The sequence below is a fragment of the Aphis gossypii genome, chromosome X (assembly GCF_020184175.1).
Source record: "Aphis gossypii isolate Hap1 chromosome X, ASM2018417v2, whole genome shotgun sequence".
Lineage (NCBI taxonomy): Eukaryota > Metazoa > Arthropoda > Insecta > Hemiptera > Aphididae > Aphis > Aphis gossypii.
The window spans coordinates 54,205,279-54,230,113 of NC_065533.1; the positions used below are offsets into that span (position 1 = coordinate 54,205,279).

Sequence of the window (24,835 nt, forward strand, 5' to 3'; positions counted from 1 at the left end):
TGATCCCAGAGCTTCGAACAAGTTGGGTGGGATGTTGTGTTTTCTGAGCTTTTCGGAGTATTGATAGCACTCTGTTATTATATGCTTTACTGTTAGTGTAATCCTATTATATTATTATTATGACTCTAGCTAACTTTTTAATCGTACAAAATTAATTTTTACTTCATTGAATATTTAATTTTTTTTTTTCTAAGTTACATGATTATTGTAATTCAATGATTATTGAAATTATGCTAATGATTGTTTATTTTGCATTGATGAATTTGTGCTTTTTCTTCAATTACATAAGAATATAACTTGTATAGAATTAATTTTATTACCGAAAATCGACACTTAGCTTTGAGAGGACAAATAAATTAGTACTTGGTGGTGAAAGGGATAATACAGAAATCGTGAATTAATTCCTTTCTGCGTATATTCTTACTGCAATGCATTTTAAATTATTAAACTGTTTACCTGTATAGCTATATATTATAATTTATAATATATGTACATTATATGTATTGTGTACTGTCTCCGAATTTGGCAAAGAAGTGAAATTGTTATATGTTAATGTATACCGATCTAGGTACCGTTAATATATTGTAATTCGAATGGAGGAGCTTACAAATGGGCTAACAACAATTCCCTTAGTAACCGAAATCAAATTGATTCAGCTAAATGGGTCGTTATAATTTATAGACTGATTTTATTAGAATAAAATTACAGGTACATTGTTGAGCTTATTTAATTCTCCACTTTAATATACTTCTCCATTTTCTATTTATACATACTTTAAAGTAGCTTAAAATTTATCTAAATAATTGAAAATTGCATTGTATATAGTGAAAATAGCAGTGTTGAAAAGTTTCAAATATTTTTACTGATATAATATTATTACTATGGCAAATTCGTTAAATCTTTAAGGTTAGGTAAAAATCTTAAATCGTTATTTATCTAGTCAAAATACACCCAATTTTGTCAGCTTGAAATTTCTAAGCTATTATTTCATATTATTATGCATAAAATATAAATATTATAATATGCCATTGTAAATTTGTAACAATTAAACTAATTAAAATATTACTTAAATTTTGATCAAAATAAATTAGAATAACTAATAATAATTACTTATTACTAAAAAGTATAATTTTATATTATTTCAAACAAAATTAATAGATGTAATTTGAATGTCAATTATTTTTCAAAGAATAAATTACTATTGTACATGGTGCAAATGGTCAATTTATTTCACAAAATAATAAAAAATATTAAGAAGGCAATTTATAATGAGATATTCATTGCTTTAATATTTAGTCATAACTATTATGTTTATTGTTTACATTAACCCATTATTTGTTTAATACCTAATCTATATATATATATAAGAGACCAGTAATACAAATGGTTGGTTTTTTAATTAAAAATGTTTTAATTTATATTATTAGTATAAAATATACAATTAAATTAACTTTTTGCTTATTTTAGTAAAAGCTATCAAAGACAGCCTTTTAATTGTTTTTTTTTTCCAATAATTATTATAAATGTCTATACATTTAATTTCTATTTTATTGCTGAAAGCATTATGGTTTTTTTCTAACTCAAATATTTTTGAAAAAATAAAATATTATACTATAGCTGATTTGGTCGTGACTCATGAGCAGCATACTTTTTCTGTATTTTACTTAAACTTAAATAATAAAATAAATAAATAATCACGATTTACAGGTGGCAGTGGCGTCGACGGTCGGCGAGTGCCTATATCTATAATATTAGTGCAATTTTCCAAACTCCTTATCCCATAACATTATGTATAATCTTATAAGTTTTAATGAAATTCTGCTAACCAAAAACTGGAGAGAGAAAAGTCGTTAAGTGTAATTTTTATTTTTATCGCGTACCCATCAATTTATAATATTAATGCGATTGGACATATTATTCTGTAAAATATTATTTTCTTCTTATATCGTAAAATACATTTCACGCGATGACGCACGCTTCCGTGTAAGTGTGTGTGTGTGATGAATAAAAGCGTACGTTTCTGTTCGTCGTAGGTATGTATAATATAATAATATATATGGTTTTGGACGTCTGCGCGTTAGATTCTCAGTTCGAATGAAATATCGAATGTGTGAAACACGAATTCGTCTCTCGCACTATACTATTCGCAATAAATCAATTGGTCGAACGACGCTTGATTATACGCTGCAGTAGGTATATTATACATGTGTAGTATATATTTTTCTCTTCGACATTTGCAGGATTTATTTAGCGGAGTAATTTTTTTTCTCGTCGACGATCCAACAATATAAAAAAAAAACTAAAACACTCTCGAAATTTGCTATACATATAAAAAAAAAAAAAAAAATCAGAAAAAGGAAAAATAAAAATTGAAAGGAAGTCGTAAAATTAGCTGTCATGGTGCGCCAATTGCTTTTTTTTCTTTCCACTGTAGTATATATACTTGTACATGCACTCTCAGAAGAGTTGAAGGGGGAGGGAATACAAAGTGCTTTCAATTCAGCGTTGCTTCTATAGCTATACCTCTACATAGCTGCGCGACCAACGGTCCAAACGCATCACATCACCACCTCCAGCACTCATGGCTCAGAAAATAACCGACGACGACGTGACAAGGGAAGAAGGGTAGGTGGTGAGTATAAAGTGGCTTATGAAACGGTCGAATAGAAGTGAAGTGCGTGACGTGGAGGGATAAAATATAAGGTGCGGTCGGACTACAAGTGGTGCGTGGGCGACGAAGGGATGAGACACAGCCGTGCCACTGCATGTGCTGTGATGTTTATTTTGAACGTATATATATATATATTATACGACCGGCCGACGGACTTTTGAACGGAAGTTTTTAATTAATTGTCTATTCAACAAGTTATATGTATAGAGAACGGTGGCGGCGGCGGCGGCGGCGGCGACGGCGGGACTTGATGAAAATGGACTATGCCGCCGCGCGGATAACGGTCGGCGGGTGAATAATATATTATAATGGCTGCAAAGGGCGCCGCCACTCGGTCGTGTGGGGGCGAGGGAAGAGTATAGGACTTCAAGGTGGACGACGAAGACGCGGCGGCGGCCGGGGTTGAAAGGAAGAAAAGTGATGAGAGCCGGGCAAGAAGGTACTCACATCATACATTATATAGGTATATAAATGCGTGCAGGGGGGAAACTGCAGGACGAGGGATGGCATAAGGACGGGGGATGGGATCGGCGGCGGCGGCGGCGGCGACGACTATACGCACTACTATATATGACTGTTATATGCCGACTGTTAATGGGCGGCCGCCGCTTTCGGCCGAGCGCCACGGTCGACCGTGGGGGGTGTGTGGGGATCGGCCGGCGGGGTAAAGTGTCGGGGGCGCGCGCGGGCGTTAAGTCGCTATACACAACGGCGTATAGTCGTCGTATACGCGGTGCCACGGTGCATAGCTATATACCGTGCCCTCGACGATCGTCCGGCTCGGCTGCGTTTAAGCACGAAGTCAGACGTACGCGCACGGTCCCCGGGCTCTGCACCCCGGCGGTCGACTACCGGCAGAGCAACACCCCCGCGACGCCGTCGCGTCACTGTGCTTTCACACCGACTTCCGCGCGCACAAAGCACGCACGTCATATCGTACACACATATACCCACACACTCACCCACATCACGCTCGCGGGCCCATTATCGTCGGGCGATATATACGCGAGAGTCCGCTCTCCGCACGCCAGTCGCGCAGAGCACCTATATAACCATCATACATAATATTCTCCTCCACCGAGTCCTTTTTTTTTTTTCTAAATTTTTATTTACTTTTTTTTTTTTTTCGAGCGCGCAATACACCCCCCCGGTAGCTTCGGCAGCAGTATAATACGCGCCGCGCCGCACATCGCCGGGCGACTCCGTCAGAGACGCACGTCGTCGTCGTCGTTGTCGCCGTCACAGTCACCGTCGCCGCCGCCGCCGACCGCCTAACCACCCTCAACCGTCGCCGACACACGGGGTGAGTATGACTGCAGCACATAATAATAATATTATTATTATTGTTGTTGTTATAACAGTCGTATGCAAATTACGTTGGTTTATTATTATTATTATTGTTTTTATGTTTTTACGAGTCGTCGTCGCGAATTCTCATTGTTATTGTTATTGCCCTGTTGCGCTCGCTCATCTCCGCGTCGCGGACGACACTTTTCATACTATTTTTGTCTCCCGGTATATTTTATACATTACACACATAAGTATTATTATATTATTATACTTGTTGCGTACGGTTTTTGTGATGATAATAATATTGTTTTTCCGTTTACACGCGCTTTTGCGGAATAATGTGTGTAATTACCAACTATAGTTTCATAAAATATTTTAATTTTACGATCTCGTTTGTGCGTTTATTCCTTAAGTGTCTTAAATCATAACAATACACATGGGTAATTAATATTTTTAAGATACTTACTAAATTTATTTTAAAATCTGCGTAAGCGATATTGTTGTTAATTCTACGCAAATTCGGTCCGTACATATTGTTTTCTTGCTTAGTATTATAGGTAATACTATTATGATTGGCAGGTATTGTGTCAAATTATTAAAGATAAATAACTCTTTGCGATAAAATATTGTTTTATTAAAATATGCAAACTGGTGTTTGACGTAACGTGGAATAAAAACTGTTGGTTTTGCATCACGATTTGTCACCGTCAGTCGTTCGTTTCTCTTTTACGTGCGCATATATCGTAGTAACTATAATAGTTAGGGATCAAAAAAAAATATAAATTTAATTTCCTCACTATTTGTAGCGAAATATCTTACAATATTATAAAATCGCGCTGTGTATTTTGTTTTTTTTTTTTTTGTTTCATTTATTCTTTTGAAGCAATAAAAACAAAAAATGTTTCAAAATTGAAGTTAGAAGTTATTTTCTGGTAATAGCAAATTGGATCTTGTAGATACGAAAGTCAAAAGTACAAAATTATTATTTACTTAAATAATTAGTAAAGAAATAACTAATGCCAAAAACCGGGAATATTTACACAAACATTTTATATACTTAAAAAAATCAATAATCGTAAATATTTGATATTTATTTCAAATATTCATACTAGATATTTCAAGTTATTTTAACTATATTTCTGTTGTTAATTGGCGTTCGTTGGTAACTATACATAATATATTAGTGCTTCTAAACTTTGAATAAACCTAATTCAAGTTTGAACAGGTGCACGAATTGTTTGTAAAACGACCAGGTAAGTCGGTACCCACAGCAATCAGTCACCATGCAATTGTATTATAAGCCTACTGCAGCCGCATTAGTTGGTATTTTAATAATGATAGCGTTTTGATATTAAAGTTTTAATGAATTAATTCGGTTTCATATACGTTTTGAATACACTGCGTTGTATATAACATATATTGACGAAGATTAACGATAAAATGTTTTTATAATAAATATATAATATCAATTTAATATTTATTAAAGTATTGTCGACAAATTGTTGTGTAACACTGATAAATTCAAATACACTTGATGTATTATAAATAGTAATTATATTATGTCGAGCGTGATTTTTTTTTCATAATTCATATTTTTCGTATCAAAAATCCATGAATACAGCATAGATTTAAATTGTTTCTTTGAATAAATCGTAGTTTTGAATGTTGCTTGCTTAGCCAACAACAATACAATATTTTAACGATACTTCAGATTTTGATTTCAATGAAAAAAACATAAATATTATACTCGTTCATTCTTCGTCTCGAGGGGTAGCCGTTTCGGGTAGTGTACTGATTAGGGCGGGGCACGGGGGCGTGTGTTTTCAATTCAATTTGAAAACGACTGTATATAATCGCATTTGAGAAACTATTCCCGTCGGAGTTCAACTTACCATAGCATCTAAGCCGTTTTCGTTCAGTAAGTTATACTTATATAATAGAAAGATACTTATAAAATAATTGTTAGTAAAGACTTTCGAGACTCGTGTAATGTAAGTACATATTATACATATCTAAAATATATATAAATTCTTCATTTCGAATAAAGTAGAAATTAATAAAAAAAAAAATACATTTTTCAAGTTGAATTTTGTATATATTTTGCGTTGGAACTTGGAAACGTATTATTTTAACATGTTTTGTATTAACTCAAATTTAAGTTACATCAGATATACCAATGCACATTTATTGAATGTTTGTTTTTGATGGTTGGACAGCCGTTCTTTGCATAATTACATAAACATAGATATCGAAAACATTTACGGATGTAATAAATTTGAAATTGACCGAGCAGCGACAACAGCATCGATTGTGCATGTCATATAATTATTATTTTATAATTGTTCCGTGCTTCCGTGATACAAAACATTAAAAAAATAACAGTTTAAAAATGTAGGTGATGTTTTCGTTAACGATGGTCATAATATAAACAATATTATATTAAATCCACAATTTCGCGATGATCGTCTTCTAAATATTGTCTCCTGTTGATGTGTTGATGATGACATCGACAGTACCTATCATGTTTTGACTGTTTAACGTTAATGAAAAATGATATTAATTTGAATGAATTAAGTATTTATGCTTTAACTCCCGTTTTAAAATGTTTTAGTAATTAAATAAGAATGTAAGTTACTCGGTGAGTAACTTATCCTCATATAACTCGGTTTTTTAATTGCAATTCGTCTGTTTCATTTTAGTTATAATAAATAATAATGTAACTGCTACCCACTCACTTAACAAAACGAGACAAGTAATTTTTTTATCACTTTGCAGTGTATTTCTTACCTACCAATATACGTATATCTCATAATCGTGTAGTTTCCGTAAACATTAAATAACCTATAGATATTTTTTTTATAAGCAGTACGTACGATTATTTAGTCATTACGCTTTCTACACAGTTTTAAATTATTATATTCATTTTTATAAATTTTATAGGTACTCTGTAGTTACACTTTAGTAGATTCTTTACTAATAATATTATTATTAACGCTAATCATTCAACACATTTTTTTTTTTTTGTTTGGATAAATAACTAGATAAAAATAATAGTATTTTCTATTAATTTCATAAAATTGGTTATTCATTTAAATAAATAAAAACAAGTTTTGAGTGTGTATATATATAGGTTATTATGGTTTTTAAAATTACTTTGTAGTTTTATCACTTTAAAAAAATATTTATATTGATAGTTATAATTGTTTTTGATATAGATTTTTATATTTTAATAACAATAAAATACTAAGTTGAAGTGTACGCTTAAGGATGAAGTGTAGTATTTATTATGCGTATACTTAATGTTTATTATTACATACTTTAAAGCAACTCCCAATTTGTTAGCACGGAAATTATTCGATTAGGTAATTTATTTTTTCAAAACCAAACTTTAATTTATCTAAAACTGATTTATTGTGCCTTCTGTCGTTCATCTATATTAAAATGTATTAATATTTAATATATTTTTTTGTAAATATATATTTATTTTTTACAGCTTAAATTTTACTTTTATATTGTTTTAAACTTCAGTTATTTATTTATGCATTTTAAAATATTTTTCACTGTTATTAGCATATTTAATAAATATTATTTATATCCAATAATTATGGTTTACATTGATTTTCATAGGACTCCGTTCGACCATGAAACCACTTAACTTTTATCACTAAAATCCCTTTCATCGTATTGTTCCATGATGATTAATATCACAACTCCTTTCAAGTTTTAACAATGCTCCATAAATGTTTGAAGATAATGTTTCATTGTTTTTATTCATCTGTGTGATAATTATGACAACTCTTATTATTATATAATATGACAAAAACAATGATACTCATTACTTTAACTACCTGCTTACTACTAATTATAGGTATAGTTATATTAGCAAAGCTTCAAAACCATTTCATCAAATTATTCACCTATGCTTATCGTTGATTTTTCACGACTGTATGTAGCTAGTTAGTACTAGACAATTTAACCATACAGATATTTATATGTATTTAAAATAATATATAATTATAGATTCCTATATTAAATTAATGTATTAAATCTACTTTAGAATTATATATATTATTCTAATCAACGTTTAAATTAACATACAGTTTATATTAATAAATTATATTCAACGTTATTCATCATCATTACAGGTAGTAAATTCGTTAATAAGTAATATCATTATTGTAATAATAGTTTCCATAACTTTTAACTAACCATAGTAGGTACATAAGTATAACATTTTTGGTTTAATTTTGGCACCTAGAAATACAATGTTTTAGGAATATTTAAAAAAAAGTATTTATTATTTCTTGGTAGGATATAAACTACTTGTTAATTTGTTTAAATTATTATTGTTTTAGTTTAATGCTTTTGGACAAGAGTTATCATTAAATAGTATGCAGACTACAGAATCGTCTTCTAAAAAGTGAATTATTAGACCGGTCAACTTCAATTTAGGTTTGTTTATTGTTTCTATATTCAAAGAATATTGACATTTAAGTACATCTCAAATAAAAAAAAAAACGAATTGTTCTTTATTAATTAATAACTAAATTTATTTAGGTATAATATCAAAATTAAGATTAGAGATATAATACTTAGGCCTATCACTTTCCACAGAAAAATTTAATTAAAAAAAAAATAATAATAAATAATAATTAATATTATTAAAACACATTTAATCGTTCATCGATATATTTAGTGTTTTTGACCTATTAATCGCACATGCAGTAAGAATATTTTATATAAATGTTTAATATTCAAAATAGAATTTGTTACTAGTGGTTGTTTCAACTTTATTACTTAAATATTACTATACAACTTAATTATTTAAACGAAGATATTTTTTTTATTTATGTGTTACATTTTTATTATTTTTATCATTGTTATTTTAATGTTACTAATAAATTATAATATTTTATAAAACAATGAAAAGAAGTACCTAATTAAACATTATTTTTTTAAGCGAGAAGGATAGAAATTTCAGTTAAAACGGCCCCACTAAGTTTTTAATATTCTGGGGCCCAATGGATAATCCGGGCTTGATCAACAAAAGATAGTAATATTTCTTTTGTTACATATTTTCTTGTATAAAAACAAAATATGTCTTACCTTGCTTTCATATTTTTAATCTCAACTAAATATATGTTATTTATAGGCACTTCATTATTTTAGTGTAACGAATCATAACATAATATAGTATAGAATAAAGAAAAATGATACAAACATTATTTAAATATGTAATAAGCCCGAAGGCACTTTGTTATTGCAGTATAACATTACCTACCTACTAATTCATAGTGTATTTTACAGACATTTTAATATACAAAATATCTTTAATACATACACATAAGGCTGTAAATATAGTTTTATAAATAACTGTTCTTAAATTTATAAAAAAAATAATTTTGAATAATAAGTAATAAGTATACTGACAAACGTGTATTGTCGAGAACAAAATGAATTTATAATTTATTAGTATTATTCTATCTATTTATCAAGTTTTTAATTTATTTTTCAATTTTATTAAATTTTACTAGATGTAGTGAAGATATTTAAAAATATAAATGGTCATTATATTTCTAAGTTTCTAGCACAAGAATTAGAAAATAAATAAGTACCTACATAAAAAGCATTTTTTAATTTTATTGTGTAGACTGCATTTATGATGTGATTTTATTTGATATAAGTAGGTACACGAAAAACACATTTTTATTAAATTAAATTTAAATTACACATGAGTAAATTATAATAATGCCTACAATTGTCGAAATATTCTTTTTGTAAGAACCTCTTAACTCGAGTATACTTTATTCTAATTGCTTGTTCCAAGTCTGAAAACATACCTTTCATCTTTGATTCTAAAGCGTTCGTTCTTGAAGCTATTGTGTTTAGTGTCGTTTCAAAATGTATTGTTAGAGTTTCAAACCAATGTAAAGATTTCTATATGTTTACTGACTGTGTTATTTTAAAATTTTAGTTTCTCAAATATTTGAAATAGCACAATAGGAATTTATTATGTATTTTTAAATTAATGATATTATTCAACTTATTTTTAAAAATACATATACAAATTATTTTATCGTAAAAGTTAATATTAGGTTCAGCCGTTGTTATTATTGTATGCCTTTAATGAAGTGCTGTGAGATGTACATTTAAATGTCTCTTATGCTGTATAATATACAAATTATATATATTTAAATAGGTATTGTTAGCAAAAAAATAAAATTAATCAATTAATAGATTTAGGCGATACATGGTCTTGGACAGAGGAATGTTTGAAGAATGGCTCAAACGATGTCGCGAATCTCGCCAACTCGTAGTGGTGATCGTAGCTATAGCTTTACTCCTGGACAATATGCTTCTTACTACTGTGGGTAAGTAATTCAATTGGTAAGATTCTTTATGGTCTAGCTGCAGTAATACTATAATGCTTTAATAGTACAATATAATAATCAAGCACGTAGTAAAGCAATTTTCGCTAAGATGGCTATACTTTTTTTATAAACAGACCCGCACTTATTTTTTTAATGAAAACTATAAAGTATACTCGAAATCGTTTTATATGCATCCATATATCTATGATGTATGAATAAATAATTTTATTTGGTGCAATATTTGAATTTTATTTTTTATGCTAAAGTAATAGTCCAATGTGTTTCAGTAAGAGGCTTCCAACAATGAATATACGATTTACGTATATACGCTATAAATATAAAACCTATATTTGTGAAGTCCCCGATAACAATAAATAATAATACATCGAACTATTAAAATACATTATTTAACTGATTACTTTAATGACTGTAAATGTTTTATTGAACTTACCAAATTCGAAAACTTTTAATTAAATGTGTTGATTATTATTTAAAATTATTATCAAATGTACTATGATAAATAATGTAATAACATTGTTAATCTTGTATAATACAAGCTATTGAACCAAGTATTATCAAATAAATGGTTTAAGTATTTAAAATTAAAAACTAAGATACCGGTAGGTACTGTGATATATAGTCAGGTCTTGTTCTATTTCAATTTAAAATATCTGAATGAAATATAATATCGTCATTTATTATTTCATAATAAATTTTAATCACAAATATACGGAATTTAACGTTGTAAAATATTAAACTAGATTAATATTCTAGTTCGTAAACATTTAATCAGTTATTAACCTTAAATGCTATACTCTGCAGTCTGCATCAACCGTATATTATAAAATAGATTAACTTCGTCATATTTTAACTCACCAATCATTAATATAAGAGTATCGACCAACCATAGTTCATTGTAATGTTTCCAATCCCCTGGTTATTACATTAAACTAATAAAGTATTCTCGTCCACACTTAATTGTATTTAAATTTCATTAAGAGCAGCAGTAATTACGGTATTAACTAATAAGAAAATCTAACTAATCTAAAATCCAACTACTTAATACTTGTATAGGAAGTAGGTTTACTGATAGTTAGGTTCCTACTATTATCGCCTTTTAATAATTAATAATTTTTTTAGTCCCAATAATACCGGAATTCCTATACGACATCCAGCACCCCGATCAACCACTAACTGCTACCATCTCATCTGGCCCGCCGAATGAATATCTGGTACCACATGGAGCTATGACAGGTAATTCAAGTACGTTAGATTATTACCATATTTAATGTATAAATTATTACCGTAGTTTCCACATTCCATACAATATGTAGTTACGTTGACGTGTCGCGTTAGTATACACTAATGAAAATAATAATATTTACAATGTACACTGATACACTTACGCTTATAAATAGACGTATAAAGTTATGTACATACTATCAAAGTATTACGATATTATACAATTTGTGTAAGTATATTATGTCAATAATTTGTGATGTAGGGTTTCTAGCTATGATTCACTATATCAACAAATTGGTGGAAGGCAAGAGAACTTTAAATATATTATGTATAATGTTTACACCGTTGGCGTTCCGAGACAGACTAAATAATTAACATTTAACGCACGCGGATCACTCTGCAAATTGTTTGCATGTCATACACGTGTATAATGATCAATCATAGTGACGCAATATCTAAAACTGGAGATAGATTATAATCGAGTTGTAAATTCGATACCAAATTAGTTCAGATTTAAATTACATAATACATATATATAATGTCTATACTTAAATGCAATTTATTTAATTTTACCTAAAATCCAGCATTTTATTTATTTAATAATCTATTTTCATATTAATAGTTGAAAATCACTTATTGACAAGCAATTAGCGAATAAAAATATTTTATTCAATCGAAAATTTTTTTCTCGATACGGATAATGTATCGATTGAATATTGGTCGATGGTAGGAAATATTTTTTTATTTTATTTTAACAATATGCAAACAGATTTTTAGTTTTTACCTTAAAAAAATATGTAGTTCATTATTAAATTTAATAACGATCTATATTAGTCACAGGTGACATGCTTTATATTTTATTATTGTGGTGGGAACACAAATAATAGTATGAGAAAAATAATAGGACATAAATAAATTTGGATGAGTTCACCAGCATTCCAAAAAGAAAAATAATTGTAATTATAATTGGTCTAAATATTATCATAAATTATATTTTGGTGAATCATTATTATTTGTGGTTTCCTTTGGACTACTTTTTACATTCAACATAGGTACATTCTAAATAATATTTAATGTCACTTCGGGAAAAATAAAAACTATAAAACAAAGTACATTAGAGAATTTAGATAAATAAACAATAATTAATCAACTTACACGTTGTCGAAATTTTTTGAGATATTAATTTTTTTAAATTCACAACAATATCTGATTGTTAGTTTTAATAATTAAGCTTCCATTTTTTAATTATAATTTATATTTTATACTTATATTACACTATCGAGAATTTAATTAAAAAATATAAGCTACCACTATAAAGTATATTTATTTTTAATATCATTCTTATTGAACATACATAATACATATCATACATTACACATAATTTAAAATTTAAATATACCTAATATTATATTATATTATACTCGAGAGGGGAAGATAATTCAAATTACTGGAAAATTGTTGACAAAATCATTATCGATTTGCAAAATAGTTATTAAAAGAATTTTTATATCTCTAATCACTGTAGTATTATAGAGTACTATACATTAGTAATAGTAGTACACATCATATTTTTACAGGACATCATCCTATAATGAAATCGTTTAAATTCATAATACATAATTTTGATATAGAAAAATAACCTATTCGCATTAATTATTAGGGTGTTCAGATTACCATTACATCTACTCTTAAATTCAATTATACAGTGATAATAATTTGTTAGTAATATATGTAAGTACATAAACCAAATAGTGTCGAAGTAAAAAAAAAAAAAAAATTATTTAATATATATGTAATATACAATATACATAGCATGTTTTTTTCTTATACTTGCGATTTTCCAATGAATCTATATAAAGCCAAAACGCGTGTGTATAATTGTTGTTCTCTTGTAATCAAACCTTAGCGAACGGGACAGTGCCGACCTGGGAACAACGAGAAGCGACTCTCAAAAAGGAAAGGCACGACGATCTGGTTCACGAAACGGTCGCAGTCGGTATGATGTTCGCATCCAAAGCAGTCGTGCAGCTAATGGTTAACCCCATTGTTGGACCTCTCACCCACAAAATCGGCTATAGCATACCGATGTTCACCGGATTTTTCATCATGTTCATATCGACTATAAGTAAATACCCAAATACCCCATTTAGGGTCAAATCGCGTTTGAAATTGTGTCTGACACACACCCATAGGCGCAAATAAGGAATTCAATCAACTTGAACCCTATAATTATTTTACTGAAAACCGGCGTAGGTAGACAACTTGTCCCTCATACCCACTCAATAAATTCAAAATCGTTTTACAGTTTTACAATTTTTTTTAATTTTCCAGAAATAAGTACATATTATAATATATAGCTAGATTATTATTGATTAATAATTATTAACTATTAAAGACAATGTTAAATTAATTGTCCTATATATTTAAAACTAAAAATGAATATAACATTAGTATTTATGTATTTTTGATTATTAAATAATCTTAAACAAATCGCGTTTACAACGTTATTGTTGACATAGTCTTCGTTTGAAATTTTGACAAAGCAGACAAATACAATTCGTTTTTATACTATACGTCTATACAGTATACATCCATACGCTATTTACTATTTTAATAATTCAAATATGGTAGAATTAATGATATTGATTATTATGAGAATTATGAACATGTTAAACAAATTTGTTTTTAATAATTCGTAAACAATAACTGGGCATTTTAGTCGATATACATTTAATACATTGGTTAGACTGGTTTCCAAATATTAACTCTCTGTCTCATTTGCGCCTATGCATATATGTATTATTTATATATTTATTATATGATATAATATAGGTATATCCTGTACTTACTTTTTTTAGTATTTGCTTTCGGACGGAGTTACGGGGTACTGTTTTTGGCTAGAGCATTGCAAGGGATCGGATCTTCTTGTTCAACTGTTTCTGGTAAATTAATTTACATATACACAATATACACACAACGAAAAAATAGATTGATAATGATAAATGATATATGATTGTATCAATAAAAAAAAAATGTTTGCAAATGATTTTTGTTTAACAGTCTTTACCCACCCACACTAAAATGTACAAACGCCCATTTATATGTTATATGAACTTCTTTTTTTTTTTTTGTAGGAATGGGAATGTTAGCTGAACGGTACCCTGACGATAAAGAACGTGGAAACGCAATGGGTATTGCATTGGGTGGATTAGCCTTGGGCGTGTTAATCGGCCCACCGTTTGGCGGAATTATGTACGAGTTTGTGGGGAAAACTGCTCCGTTTTTAATACTATCAGCCTTGGCACTAGGAGACGGATGTACGAAAAATTGAATATTAAGTTAAAAAAAAAAATTAAATTAAAATCATGTCTAAGGGTGATGATTTGCGGTTTATGATCTTAAACTATAAAGGTATTCGAGTAAGTAATTAAACCAAATAACACTTTGCATACGTTTGGTCGTATATACATCACAGTTGGATTGAGCATTGTATGAGACCGCTGGAGACAGTATACCTAGTATATAGGTACCTACTATAATAAGTATAGATATAGACTATAGTTCATCATTTTATTAAACGATTTCGTTTTATAAATTATAATTAATTAATATATAATTGAATATTTAATGTTTCTTAATAAAATATGTGGATATAAGGTCAAGTATTACCTACACCTATTATCAATATCAATAGGCAGTATTGTCTTATAAAAAGTACGTGGCCTATTCAAACAACAAAAATATGACTTAACATACATTATCATTTTATTAATAGTTATGAAATTCAGAAATTTGTATTCAAGACTATGTTATTTTATACTGCAGGAAGTATTTATATTCGTAGTTTGAATTGGGATAAGGACAATAAGGTATAACACAACTTTATTTACGTTCATGATTATTATATTATGTTAAGTATAATAATAATATTTAAAGTATAATTTTTAACTTGTCTTCTACGTAATGTCTGATTTTGAGTTAAACGAGTAACTATTTATTTTAAAATTATGGACAGTGTATTCCAGACATTTTTTGGGACAGTAAAAGTGGTCCAAATTTATTACACAAACGATCTTATAAATCGATTAGAAAGTGACTACCTAGAGGCTACAAATGGTATTATAGAAAGAGAAGTATTCGATGAACAATGAACTGCGAAAAATAGTGAAATGTCAGAGCATCTTTTCGTAACAAAACGTTTGCTAATAGCGCCAAACACGATCTCAAATAGACGTCCCGGGGATTTTTATGTGACACCAATACACAATATTATTACAGTATATCTGAATTTATTTGTATATCTATACATTTGATCGTTACTTCTTTTTTTTTATGTTTTAGTAAAACATTTTCAAGGTGGATAAGTAGGTATTCAAATGTTGGTCCGATTTCATTTTTTTGGTACCACAAGCCACAATTTTCGGCTAAACCGATATCCGTTAGAATTGCTATTTAAGTAAAATAATACGTAACTGTTATCCACTATATACAATTGAAAATAATAATTTTATGACTTTCACCGAGGTGAGTCAAGCGAGACGAGTGCCATACATCCAGTAGTGTCTGTATAGGTACCTAGTATACATCTTAGCTGTAACAACTTTTTTGTTGCCCTTAATTAGCATTTAAAAATATATAACTGCAGGCGTCACTCAAGTCAACCACCTATTAAGTATATGCCATAAGCAGACCTCGGTTAATTGATTTCTGCCTTTTTCATTTTAATCGCATTTAGCAAAACGCTCCGTATATTTTCATATCATACAGTTCCAATACATTTTTTCACAATTTTTTCTTCAACGCATTAATAATAATAATAATAATAATAATAACATAATATCGAAGATGTAAAATTCAAAAACGCGACACAAACTGTATAGTATTTCGTATTGTTAGTAGTGGATCATATTTTATGTAATATTTATGTATAAACACGCCTTACATTTTACTAACCGAAAATCTCAAACAAAACAAATTGGTCACGTACTTTATATACAAATATTTATGAAATATGAACACCTATATATCTATTGTTTGCAGTAAGTTACACACTGGGCTGCAACTAAACACAATTAAACTATGTATAATCATCTATAGATTATACATCTAGGTCAATATAATTTATCTCATGTTAGACCAACGAAACAATGTATAACAAATTTGTTACTGACATGGTTGTGTTTATTTAATTAGTAATTTGTTAAGTTAATTGATATGCCTACTATATAATACCCATTTTATGTAGTCAATGTAAATTTGTAATCGTGATTAACGTTATTATTTTAAAAAACATATATATATATATATAGACGGGACTGTAGAATAATTAATAGCTAATATTGATCTTAAAACGATTTTTATTCTTTCCATTTTTTGGAAAATCTAATTAAAAGTATGAAGAGGACCAAATTATTTAAATTTGATTCCTCTTTTTGTGCAGCTTTTTGAAAACATGATTGATTTATCTTTCTTTTGAATAAACATTAATTACAATTTTCAAAGAGATATTTAAAAAAAAAATTAAGTCTAATAATAATTTTTGTGCGTCCCTTTCTATATAATTATAATATACTAATACAGGAGTAATGTTTGATGGATGGCATATTGGGCGTATTTCGAGGACCCTATATTCCAAGTATTATATTTTCCCAGGGTACAATTATAATTATAATATCATCAAACATTCAGTATTTTTTTTTTCGTGGATTCTTAATAACTTGGTTTTTATCATAAAAATAAGCGGGTATGAAAATAATTTGCTTGCTTTAATTTTTATCAAATTAATTAAAATCTTTTAAAAAATGCAACTCTGAGAACACCAACAAACTTTTATAATACGATTTTCACAAAATGTATTGTTATTGTACAGAAAAATACAATTAAAACACTTCTCAAATAGTCTACTAATCACAAAAATTATCAATGAAATCGAAAAATGTAGAGATACAAATATAGTATTTAATATCCTAAATATAAAATAACAAAATATTAATAATATGATGTGTAATTATTACACATAGTTATATCTGTTTCATGTTTGAGTCTGATCTTATAGGTTGATTTAAATCTAAATAATATAATATTTATAATAATTGTTGTCTAATAATTATTATTATTGGCTTTAATATTATATAGTAGATGCTAGACAGTATTATAGACTATTATATAGTTATAATTTTATAACTGCATGTATACAATTATTACTTAACGTACATTTCTATTTGAACAATCAAATAAGTAAAATAAAATTTGTAATTATAGTGAAAATATATTTATAATAGACTAAATAGATGCGCTTAACATTTCACCGTTTGTGTAGGCTTATTTAAACATAGATGTTATGTAATAGCACTTAAATTAACTTCATAACTGATATATATATAAATGTTTAATTTTACTGTAGTTAATAGTTAATACTATAAATTCAAAATCACTTTTTATTCTAAGACATAGAGCACTTACATTTTATTCTTCAACAAATAAATCAATGTTTCTAAGCAATTTATATTATTCAATGTCAAATAAATATTAATAATGTACATCAATTAACTTTTTAAATACTAACAAAGAAAAAATATCAATTTAAAATATTAAATAATATTAATTTTGATTTAATAAAAAATTACGTCAATGTTGTCTTATGGAAATTATAAAATTTTGCTTAGAAATATTTTTTTATAGTTATTTATTTTAAATTTATTATTTAATAGCACATTAGGTATGTCGTATGTACATAACAAAAATTAGTAATTTGACATACCCAAATACAACTTAGAATAAATATAGGTACTGTCTTTATTGGTCTTATATAATACTGGTTTGTATTCCATATTTGCACAATATTTATTTCATTAATTATTTTTTTAAATTTCGTCTAGACATTGTACTTAATTGTTTAATAAAAATTGTTTCAAAAACCTTCATAATATATTATAATATATTATGAGTTAAAAATATAATTAAATACTTAATTGTCTAATTAATTATTCTATAGTGCTACAACTACTGCTTTTACAACCAGGAGTAGTTACAACTGATGCAGACCCCCCTTCCTTAAAATCTTTAGTCATGGATCCCTATATAATAATCGCTGCAGGTAATATTCAAAGATGTTTAGTCAATAAAATAAAAATTATTTTCGTTCACAATTTTTTTTCCCCAAGGCGCTATTACTTTTGCTAACACCGGAATCGCAATGCTTGAACCTTCTTTACCTATATGGATGATGGATACTATGGGTGCCGGAAGATGGAAACAGGGAGTAACATTTTTACCAGCGAGCATTTCTTATTTGATCGGAACGAATTTGTTTGGACCTCTCGGACACCGTATGGGAAGGTATATTTTATGATGACGATGCGAGTCGATTGCAATAAATTAACCATGACAATGTCTATATAATGACTGTATTTACAGATGGTTAGCTGCAATGATTGGATTGATCGTGATTGGGATTTGTTTGATGATAGTAAGATACAATTTAGAATTTCTTAAAAAAAAAAATAAAAATATTTTGTACGTATATTATATTTATTCTGAAACGGAGCACATTATTATTCCGAACAGATACCAACGGCTAGAGACATAAATCACTTGATCGTACCGAACGCTGGTCTGGGTTTTGCTATTGGTATGGTGGATTCGTCTATGATGCCCGAGCTTGGTTATTTGGTTGATATACGTCATACAGCTGTATATGGTAGTGTTTATGCTATTGGAGACGTGGCGTTTTGTTTGGGCTATACGATCGGTAAGTTTTGCAAAGTAATTCAATAGCCAAGTTAAATAGAATCTATATTTTTTAAGAATGCGTGGCCAAATTATACATTTTCATAAATTATTGTTGTCTCGCTGTGCGATTGTCGACGTTCCCACTCCACGTTCGTGTATTATTAATAGAACACTTCTTTATCAACCTCGTTCTAATATATTTTTAAAACGCGCATTTCACTAAATGATCACAAATGGCAATTAATAATTCATTTTTTAACCTTATACCCTATACACCCATAACATAATATTAGTTTTTAGTCATTATTTTTATTTTTATTTCGCCTATGTATTATGAGGACAGAAAAATAATTAAAAATTATCGAACGTTTTTATTTAAAACAATTAGAATTTTGATAAATATTAATTATGAAATATGTGTTTGAATTTAAAGAAGACAAACACGTAACACATCCTGTTGAAATGCAATTTTATATTTATAAATTATATATTTTTATTAAGTGATGATAATATTGTAGGTACTTCCTAGTTCCTTAGTAAACAATCGGACTACAATTTCTCACATATTTCCTGGTAATATACCAATAATCATTAATCAATATACGGATGTAGACGTCTAACAAGTTACCTGTTTTGAAATTACATTAAGCAATTATTGTAAAGTTAATACAATTTATATATTTTTTTTTTATAAACCTGAATTAACAAATTTTTCACGAAGATACTTGCCTATATAACATAAAATATAAGCATAATATAAGGTAGTTATAAAATGTTTAAGTTATATCATATAATTTATAAATAATATCTATAAAATACAATGTTATTAGAAAAAAAATGAAATAATATTATAATATACAAATTAAAACTAATATGACCTTTTCTTCAGTTTAATACAGTTTAATATTACCTATTTAAACATAATCTATAATATATTATATAAATATAAAAAAGAAAATCTTTGTCATGCATATTATCTGAAACTATACTCATCCAATGATTTTGATTTTTTTTTTATTTATGAAATAATACATTGCGTAGCAAGTTTTAAGCCTATTTTTGATTCTATAAGTTAATAAAAAATCAAATTATTTTTAATTATTTATCATATGGTGATTTTTTCAATAATTCGCAAGTACACACAATAATATAGGTATTTTTTTTCATTCGTGTTACCATATTAGTTATTATTAGAAATTAGTATTTTAATGAATAGTATAGTTGATGCTGTATAGTAATATATAATTTTTCAGTAGTTTTTTTTTACACTATTGAAACTTTATTATAGTTGTTGGTTTTTGGTCCAGAATAAAAAGGAAGTCGTTCGACAAAAAAAAAAAATAATAATAATAATTTAAAAAAAAAAACGTTACTGTTGTAAATGGCCAAAATAAACCAACACTTGACAGTTGTGAGACAGTTGTGTCAAGTTGATACCTATTTAAAAAATATTATTTATACATCAAATCAAAAACCAAAAATATTATTTATCTACAAGCATTTTGTACGGCCAACGAATTGTACGAGAATAGCATCTATAAATATATATACATCAACTCGTTTTGATTGGTTTTTAATTATGCCATACTAACTGTTATAAACAGTATGTATAGAGCACTTATTTAATATTATGTTTAATTATTTAAATTATTTTTAAAAAATGTTCATTAATTTTTAAAATCAAATTAATTAATAAAGACAAATAAATAAAACGGGTGACTTCCGGTACTTGGTATAAAATAAAATATATATTTTTCTGCAGGCATCCTATAAACACGGGTTTTTATAGTTTTTTTTTCATAAAAATTTCCGTCTCTATAGAATACCATGATTTACTGGGATTAAAACGGACATAATCGGTTGCCAGCCTTTGTTCATTGTTCTATCTTAATTCTTCTGTCTATTGTCCTTGTTCGTCGCTCCTAAGTTTTCAAACACAGTACATCCTTTGAATCCTCACGTTGTCTCGATAACTATGACCTCGATGTTTTCCTTCAATTATATTTTAGCGTTGGTGTTTACTAACTTTTACAGTATTCTTGATTCCATTTCTTCCGCACTGCAGATCATTACTACAGTAATATGGTTTTTTTTTGTATTCTAAAAATATAAAACTATTACCTACCTACTCTTTTCCACAGCTCCGTCTCAGATTTATTTTATTTTGAAATAGCTTAAAGAAAATAAAACGCTAATGAGTTATATTATAGGTTATGTACGTGAATAAGACATATTATTTGTGTTTTTTTTTATTATTAAGTTAGTTGATAATATTTAAATTTAAAAAGTGTATTCTTGAGAATTGAGAATTCAATCTATTTTCACCAGGACCGGCTTTAAGCGGAACATTGGTAAACACAATTGGATTTGAATGGATGTTATTTGGAACGGCTATGTTGAATTTCTTGTATGCGCCACTTCTCTACTTCCTACGCAGCCCACCGACGAAAGAAGAAAAAAAAGTAATGTGTTCTGAAATATTAAATGATTAAATGAGCAAATAATATTCAATTTTTAGCTGTCGAAAAAAAATATGCATACTATGAATTTATAATAAATATATTCGTACCAACTGTTATTGCCTTCATCGCAATATGCTGTTTAAAAAAATATATTTATGTACAATATTATACTTTTAAATAGGTAAAATCTCCAGAGAATATTGATTATAAATGTATAATTGTTTTTTATAGATATTTTTAAGTTTCTAAATTAGACAAAAACATGAAAAAATACATTTTAATTGTAACATAACTCTGTATACAAAAGTATTATAAAGTAATTACAATTATTGTTGAAAGTATTTGAACAATTTTAGTATTGTAAAATTTCTTATACTTTGATAACATTCTCCAACAAAACAAGACAAAATATTCGTAAATTGGAGTTTTTTGAACGTGTAACATAATATTAAATATTTTTTATTCCAGACTTTATTATTGCTATGAAATTACTTCAAAATGAATAATAAATTGTATTTTTATAGCATTATATGTGTCAGAAGTAATATAATTTAAAAGAGTAAAAATCAATTATTATTTTTGTAAACTTTTTTTATTTATTAATTATAAATACAAAAAAATAAATATTTTTCTAATAATCGTAGGTAAGTCGAAAAAATATTTTAAAACTTTACTAAAAATACTAAAAACAATTATATTAAACCTTTGTAAACGCTTTTAACTAACATAATAAAATATTATCTATATGTCTATTCGTGTTACATATTATTTTTTGATACTATTATCCATATTTTTATAAATTAAGGCATTTGACTGCTTTCAAATAACAAAAAACTTAATCATAAAAAACAATCAATACTTTTTATTCGGTAATCAGTAACTTTTACGTGTGCATTTTTGAATAAAAATATTATAATAATAATATTTTAATTAAAATTTTCATTCCTATATTTTTAAACGACATTAGACATTTAGATATTATTATTAATACTTTTTACCTAAATAGTAGGTATGTTATAACATTTTTTTTCCAAAATACTAACACGCCAATATTTTTAGAAATTATAAATTACCATAATTATTTATGTTTACACTTTAACCAAAAAAATTCAAACACAAAAAAAAATAATCATATTCTTAACATTAATATTATTTTTTAGGCGGCTTTCTATTTTGTTTTTTTTTTTTTTTTACTATTAACCACATTTATATTTAACCTGCTGCAATCAGCAATAATAATATAGGTACACGACAATAATTTACTAATTGCATGTTATTTTATATATTTTTCAGTCTTTGGTCACCGGAGAAAAATCATCGGTGCGTTATATAACCTATCAAAACGAAGCTGAAGAAGAATAACGTGCATTATTAGCTTCGTGATACATAACTAACGCTTGATAAATTACGCTTTTTCATTTTTTTTCTCAGCAAACATACTTTAATAATTGAGATCATAGTGACGTTGTCAGCACGTCACCGTAACAAATATTATACAATACAGAGACTACAATAAACAGTTAATAGTTATATAATATAACTTATAATATAAAACACTTTACATTTACATTTCGGTGGTCTAATTCGAAAAGATATTAATCACACTAAGTAATCACATTATACCTAGGCATATATAGCGGCTTTATTTATTTAATATTTATACATTATACATTTATACTTATATTCATAATCGAAATGGGCCACCGATATAACGAGACCCCATAACTGATCTTGTCCGTACTTGTATGAAAAAATACAAAAACAAATCATATACAAAAATTAAATACATAATAATATATAATATTACCTATTATTATCAACAATAAAACTAAAATAACCGTTACGTGCACATTATCGTGTTATACATTCGATGACGAAACATACAATATACGATCGACTTTGCAACTTATTGAACGTGGTTTAAAATATAAATAACACAATATATGATGAATATTTTCTTATACCTATATATTATATTATACTTAAATCGTATTATTATGCATACGCATTTTATTGCTCACCATTTACATCATCATTGAGCATCAGAACATTTTGTTGATTAAGACTGTTTTATAATAATTTAAATAAATATATTAATCGTGTTTTCTTTATATATATAATAATAAAGTGTCAGACCAAACTAAACTATAATGTTACTTGTATTTATTTATCATGCACGAGAACCTACTTATATAGCACACATCTAATACCTATTGTAATATAATGATATGTAATATGTATAGTATTATAATTTTATTATGATCGCATCTAATTACTCGTAAATATTGTTTTCAGAGCAATATTATTGAGAAAACAATAAAATACACTTAGTTCGTTACGGTATTGGCGATACATTAAGGAGTATAATATGACATGAATATAATATTATAATCGGGTGAACCAATTATAAGTGTTACACAGGTATTCCGGTAAAATATTTTATAATCGACAATTTTCATCCAAAACAAATCTAATCAGAAACTTAATTCAAATTTAATCTAACTTGGCACATCAATCCCAGTGGCTCATCTTACTATTGTATTTCACCCAAAAAATTATAGGAGGAATTGCAACCAATTTAGTTGCAAGTATCGCATTTATTAAAATAGTAGCAGGTGTAGGTATATCGAATGTACCTAATATGCAGGCCAATCCAGTCATCAGTGAAAAGGAAACAAATGAACCGCTTAAAATATTTTTTAACGCTATAGACTATAGTTTTCCGCACATAATCTGTTTATTTTTATAATGTATTTGGAGATTACGATAGCCTTTATCATTATCCCTGTTTACTATAATAATCTGCAAAATAATACAATTATTAACTAAAATATTTAAGTCCTTTTTGGTCCTCAAAATTCTTTTTTCACATTATGTCTGGATTATCATAAAATTTAATTGTCGACCTCTACTATAGACATTCATTTGTGTGTATTATTATATATTTGATAAGTAACACTATAATAGTATGTAAACATTGTAAGTATAAACATAATTTTTACATATGATTGAAAAATATGCATAAAATGTGTGGTATACGGTAGTACTAGTATCGGTAAGTATAGTAT

General features: G+C 27.6%; 1 protein-coding gene across 4 annotated transcripts; it reads left to right on the plus strand.

Annotated features, from left to right (window-relative positions):
• Positions 1-3,390: 3,390 nt before the first annotated feature.
• LOC114127645 (synaptic vesicular amine transporter) lies at positions 3,391-23,912 on the plus strand. Of its 4 annotated transcripts, none has more exons than XM_050205456.1 (13): positions 3,391-3,974; positions 8,317-8,413; positions 10,199-10,332; positions 11,473-11,595; positions 13,481-13,699; positions 14,433-14,516; positions 14,709-14,891; positions 18,569-18,670; positions 18,738-18,912; positions 18,991-19,042; positions 19,141-19,324; positions 21,634-21,767; positions 23,061-23,912. In XM_050205456.1, exons 3-13 carry the CDS (start codon positions 10,212-10,214, stop codon positions 23,127-23,129), a joined length of 1,446 nt encoding a protein of 481 aa, XP_050061413.1. In that variant the 5' UTR covers positions 3,391-3,974; positions 8,317-8,413; positions 10,199-10,211; the 3' UTR covers positions 23,130-23,912. The 4 variants fall into 4 exon arrangements, with proteins under 4 accessions (XP_050061413.1, XP_027847742.1, XP_050061415.1 ...); XM_050205458.1 differs by having other exon boundaries at positions 3,392-3,974; positions 11,473-11,586; XM_050205457.1 differs by lacking the exon at positions 3,391-3,974 and adding an exon at positions 5,857-5,879.
• The last annotated feature ends 923 nt before the right edge of the window (positions 23,913-24,835 follow it).